Source organism: Loa loa (genome assembly GCF_000183805.2).
Source record: "Loa loa unplaced genomic scaffold supercont3.51, whole genome shotgun sequence".
Lineage (NCBI taxonomy): Eukaryota > Metazoa > Nematoda > Chromadorea > Rhabditida > Onchocercidae > Loa > Loa loa.
In genome coordinates, this window is record NW_018108231.1 from 244855 (window position 1) to 251383 (window position 6529).

The following is a 6529-nucleotide window of genomic DNA, read 5'->3' on the forward strand; positions in this document are numbered from 1 at the left end:
ATTATTATTATTATTATTATTATTATTATTACTTATTATTATTATTATTATTATTATTATTATTATCATTATTAATTGTTATTACTATTGCTGTCCATTTAATTGAAGTATTGAGGATTCTTAATTACTTTAAAGATTGCCTTACATTAAGACGGAATCATTATTTTGATGAGAACTTTTTAAGCTATTTAAAATTGTTTTATTTGCTAATAATACCATTTAATATTTTAAGTATTTTAAAGTTTAAAACATTAAACGATAATGAAAATGAAGTTTTATTATTGTTATTATCATTACCGTTATTCCATTTTTTGTTAAGCATAATGTAAATAGCACAGAGGAAGTGTGATGAAATTAATTAGTTTTACCAAAATGAATGAAACTTCGGGTTAATTTAGTATTAATGTATTCAGAATTAGCTTCTCCAGGAATTTGATCATTTATTTTGATGATTTAAATCAGTAAAAATTACGTATTTACTTGATGAGTTGCTCGAGATATATGTATATATATCTTATTATGTTTCATTCCTGACAGGAATATTCCGATTAAATTTCCTCAACGGTTACAGTTTTAACGTCGATGTTTAAAATTCATGCGATAAAACGAATTTCGATAAACGATTATTGTTTTATCAATATGTGGATGATGATAACATCACTTGATAATGATAACAATATTTTGAATATTTCAATATTCTATTACTGCATCCATTTATCACCATTAGTTGTAATATGGAAATTTGTAAGAGCGACACGAACGAAAAACGAAATAAAGCTGGAATAAAAGCTGTATTTGAAATTTTAAATGAGTGAAAATAAATTTAGGTAAAAAATTAGGACTACTTTTATTTTTTTCAAGAAGTTAAATTTTACGATTTAATTTCTTAACTTTTTGAGTATTATCATTTACCATCTATCATTATCATACAGAATTACATCAAATGAAATAATCAGTATTATCAATATGCTTTTTCATATTCATGATATATTAATTATATGAAAAAAAAAGGATTTATTCCGAAAAATATATTTGAATAATTTTTCAAATGGATGATTATTGGGCGGAAAAGTCGGTTAATGTAATGTTACCTATCTTTTTCTCTATCTCTCTCTCTCTCTCTCTTTCCTTTTCCTTTCTTTTCTTTTGAACTTTTATATCCTCATATTTATCACTAAAATATATGCCATTTAATGGTTTCAAAACAAAACTTATCCATGATTGAAATGACAACAACAAATCTGTCACAATTCCTACCATAATCAACCATGAAAAGGAAAGAAAAAAAATCGAATCAAAATAAAGTAAACAAGCATGGAGCAAATATATTTCATCCTTCATCCATTCAATCATTTTCAATTTTTCATTTATAGTTTGTTTTGATTTTTTTTTTTGATTTATGATTGAAATATTCTCTGATTCATTAAAATTCATTTGTAATTTTAAATAATTTAATCATTCAAAATTTTGATCTTTTTCTCAGTTTTCATTTTAAACTGTAATTATCAGTCATATTTTCAATTCGGTATTCATTTCAATTCAAATTAATTCATATCATTATGAATCTTCTAAAATTTGCTTCTGATAAAATTATTATATAAGCATCAAGAATGATCGTTTGATCATTAACTGATCACTGCTTAAATCGATTGTTATTTAGGTACTTATCGATTAATCTTGATTAATTGTTATATTATTTATTAATGAGACAAATTGCAATCTTTATCGTAATACATTTTAAATCTAAGTATATTTTAATCTTAATATTGACTGCAAATGGTTTGGAAAATCCCGGGGTGATATTGTTTGTTCATTTGTGATTTGTTCATGTTCAGATGGAATGATGGAAATTTTAGATGAAATTTTAATCTAAAATGTTTTTTGTATTAATCTCGAAAAAAAATTAACTATCAATAATTTAATTTATAATCCTTAAAGTCATTACTAAACATTTTTTGTTATTTTCGATTTATTTAAAAATAAAAAAATTATTTTATCATTGTTTTTATTAAATGATTTAATTCATTCCTCAAAAATAAATTCTTGTTTTCAACTTTATCTTAAGAAATGCCCGATAGATTTCTTAAATTTGACTATGTATGTATATCAATCCATTTATTAGCTTTTATTCTATTAATCGATCAATTGATTCAATCGAATTCCATTCGTTCATTCATTTTATATCGTTTTTTTATAAAGATTAGTAGGGCTAGAAAGGCTCAAATTTAGAATTAGTGGTGATTAAAGAGTTAGTACTTTGAGAGAGAGGAAAGAAAAGAAATGAGGGAGAATGGAACAGATGACAGGTGACACTATTACAATGATCATATCAGGGAAGGAAGAAGACAATATTAATTATACACATTAGTATGTATGTTTTGTTATTATACTGGAAAGAGAATAGTAGTAGTAGCACTTGTAGCATCAGTTAGTTTCACTGCTACTACCATCGCTGATCAGATTATCATCCATTTTGTCAACGAAATGTCATCCCACATAAATAAAATTTCATATAATAGTAGCATCAGTGTATCACCATACCAATCATTTAGACATATTATAATAGACAGGACATAAAGTTCTAGAGGTCATTCAGATAGTGACAGGTAGGTTAGATCAGTACTAGACATCAAATGTGATCGATCGTTTGAAATTATCGTTTTAGTGTTATACTCTTACGATATTAGAAAGTTGTTTTATCTTTGATAGTAATTTTTTTTAATTTTTGAAATTAAAAATGATTACTTTACGATTTAATTACTGGATTTATTCCATATAGATAAGGTGATAAGAGATGATATGATAAAATCTCATTTCAATTCTTTTTTTTCGAGCCTTTTGATATGATAAAAATAATTTTTTTATAATAATAATTTTTAATAAATTATCGAATAATGAGAACAAAAAATCAGACAAATCAAATAATTACTAAATTTCAGGTTTTGTTAATTTTGAAGAAATGGATCGTATGGTCGCTGATCGAAGTGACGGAATTGATTTAGCTTTTGAACGAGCAAAAGGTAATGATGTTATTTGCATAAAGTTTATAAGATATCACCAATTAAAACGATCATTTTCAAATTATTTAAAAAATAAAAAGCCATCGATCAGATTTGCTATTTTTTTTTTTTTTTTTTTGTTATAAGAAGATAATCAAAGAGATCTAAGAAATACAAATCAAAATATTATTAAACTTCAAACAATGAAAAAGAATGATTGGAATAGAAAAATTGAAACATTTCAGTTAAGTAAATACAGATTTGAAGAGTTATGTGAGTGACACTTTTTAATTTCTTTCCTAAATTCTCTCTAATTAAGAATTCTCAATATATTTAGATGAATTGGATATTACATATTCTCTCCACTTAAATACTTTAATTTGAAATCAAAAAAGATTTCGGTTGAATTAAATGTATAACATAACTATGCGACCTATTTCATTCGAGTATCAGTTTTACATTATTGATAGCTATTTTTTATGGCATTATTAAAAGTAGATTTATTATTTGTTAAATTTTAATTCAAATAGTTTTTACTTTGTGGATTCCAGCATGGACCAAATATTGCAAAGATTTGCTAAATCACGTATCACGTCGAATGCAACTTGATTTAGAACACGCAAAACGTGTCCAAAATCTTGCCAATCAATCAAAAACTGCTATTAGTGAGGTTAATTTGAACATTATTTCCCTAACAAAGATGTATTTTTGTTCAAATACTTTATTGTAAATTGAAAATTTTTGTACATTAAAATTATTTTAAACATAATGTTCATCAGTGATCAAATACTTTTGTTGATAGCATTTGTTTGTTCTTCAACATTTGCTTTAATTTTAATTTCAATCAATTTAATTTTCTTTTTTGAAATATTTTCATTTTCAGCATTATTTACCATTAAAAGATGTATTCGAAAATAGCTTCGAAAATGACATCACATTTTGTGAGCAAACACAAGAAGCTGTAAAATACATCCAGGATAGGTTTATTAAGGTAATTCATGCTAAATTATTGACTTTAATATTTATCGTATTTGCTGAGGGAATGTATTGAATAACAATTTAAGGCTATTTTGTCATATGCAAAAAGCGCTCAAATTCAATAATTTATCATTTGATGAATATTCCATACATACACTTACTCAGCTTTTTTGATTTATTTACTTTTTTTTTTTTAAAGCCTAAATTACTAATTTCAGTCATTAGAAATGCGACGGGATGAGCATGAACGACAACGAAGAAGTTTAAAAAATGAATGGTTACGAGTAGCAAAACAAGTTGTTAGTAAATTTTTATTTTTTGAAATTAATTGACTTATAATTAAGGTTTAAGTGATAATTTCAAATGATCAATTTGGGATAATTTTATAAATGCTTCGGAACATTTTAAAAAAGGAAATGAATAAAACTTCCATTTAATTATGCTTTGGAGATTTTAATTATTAAGACAGAAATATAATGTAAGGAACGAAAAAAAAAAAATTCATGCAAAATTTGATTTGGTTGAAACGATAGAATATTTTGTAGAAGGATACTCAACAAGAGTTGCAACGAGCACGGACGTTACTTGGTTCACGTGATGATGGTTATCGTAAAGCACAAGAGATATCCATTCGAACAGAATCTACCGGTCCAGCTGTTGGTTCGGAACTTTTCCGACGTCGTAAAGAACTTGAAAAAAGACGAAAAAATGAAGAAGAAGCACTAAATAAAGTTCGATAACTTGGATTTTATTATTAAATTTTCTTATATAGCAGCAGGAAATTTTAATAAAGCGAAATCAATTTTTGATTGTATCAAATCAGAATGCGTTATCATTCATTCTAGTAAATAACAAAGTAATCAGAGCATTTTATTAAATCAGTGATTCAATTCAATTATTCAAATTTTGTGATATTATTAAAAAAATGTTAAAAACATTGCTGTTTCGATATTTTAAATTAAATTTGAGGAATTTCCAGAGAGATGAAGCGCAAAATCAAGTTGAAAGACTTGAAGTGGAATTAGAACGACGGCGACATCATATGGAAGACACAAAAGTATTAATTTTTCTTTTAAAAAAAGGAAAAATTATTGCTTAATTTATAGAGAATCTGTAATTTTTTTCAACGAAATAAACTTAAATAATTACTCGTGTGCTAATCAATTAATAATGGAGGAATATTATCGAAAAATATGCTAAAAATCATTGAGAAAATTTACTCGCAACAAGTTATAGATTAAATTTATAAATTATTTTTCCTTCTTTTCTTTTTTCTTATAATAAAGGTTTCAAATACCACTGGAAGATACTTTTACGTATACATTCCATAACATAAAAGTAATTCATACCTGGTAGTACCCAGTAATTAACCTCACAATCTATCTAAACGAGATTTTTGTTTTCAGCATAAGTTAAATTTTTTCTTTATCAAATACTCCGGAAATTTTCACGAATTATTTTCGAATCTCTAAATATCTTTTTTTCTATTTTATACATATCATGACGTGGAAAACGTGAGGAACGTCACGTTTTCAAACTTTTTCATGACTGATTGTCTCTATCCTCCAGGAATGCCTTACTCTTTCAATCTTTGCTTTGTAATTTCAAATCAAATAAGAAATGGAAAATTTCCGTCATGAAAAGATGAAAATTATGAAATTTGAATGAAATTTATAAAAGCTATTTTGATTGTTTTTCTCTTTTTCCTTTTTTTTCCTTTTTTTCCTTTCTTCTTTTTTTTTTTTTTTTGCTTATCTATTTTATGGAAAAAAAATGAGGAAAAGATGAAAGGAAAAAAGCGAATGATGGATGATGAAAAGAGGAAAAATTTGAAGAAGGAAAGTGGCAAGTGCCATTCCAGTTGTTTAATCATCAAAATATGTTTAGTTATTGTTGGCCAGAAAAAGTGAATGAAGCCAAAAAGAGCCTAAAGCTTAAGGTTTCAATGAAATAAAAGATATACATCAAATATCTACTCCTTCCTTTCATTTTTCTTTAATCGATGACACTTTTCTTGCTTAATAAAGGATATTGTTTTTTTAAGGAAAAAAGATATTAAATGAAATAAATAAAAAAAAATAAAAAAATAAAATAAAAAAAAATATTAAATGAAATAAAAATTAGTCTTGGTAATATTAATAAAATTTAAATTTCTACTAACTTTATGATAATCTTAAAATATATTGATTAGAAAAAATGTGTGTTAATGAATGCTAATTCTTAACGTGTATGTTCAGGATCTCTTTAAATTCAGGATTTGTGATCCATAAAATAAGTGAGCCTTGGCTCTTTTATGGATCGAAGGAAGATGAAGCAAGAGAGGCTTATGAGAATGTGATAATGATTTGTAAGACTTATATATCCTTATAAATTTTGGAACTGAGATGAATGTGAATGGCCAGGCTAATGTGTTTTAGAAGTGTACGAGATTGGATTTATGGATTTCGAGCTCTAAGAAGCTAGGTTTTAGGCTTAGCGAGATAATTCAGGACATACACACACACACACACACACACACACACACACACACACACACACACAACACACACACA

At 25.7% G+C, this 6529-nt stretch overlaps 1 protein-coding gene across 1 annotated transcript; it reads left to right on the forward strand.

The window, feature by feature from the left end:
* Positions 1–2939: 2939 nt before the first annotated feature.
* LOAG_11557 (hypothetical protein) lies at positions 2940–5076 on the forward strand (the record flags this gene model as incomplete). Its single annotated transcript, XM_003147075.2, has 6 exons — positions 2940–3020; positions 3551–3669; positions 3883–3990; positions 4196–4276; positions 4523–4708; positions 4957–5076. Exons 1-6 carry the CDS (start codon positions 2960–2962, stop codon positions 5074–5076), a joined length of 675 nt encoding a protein of 224 aa, XP_003147123.1. The 5' UTR covers positions 2940–2959.
* Between the last annotated feature and the right edge of the window lie 1453 nt (positions 5077–6529).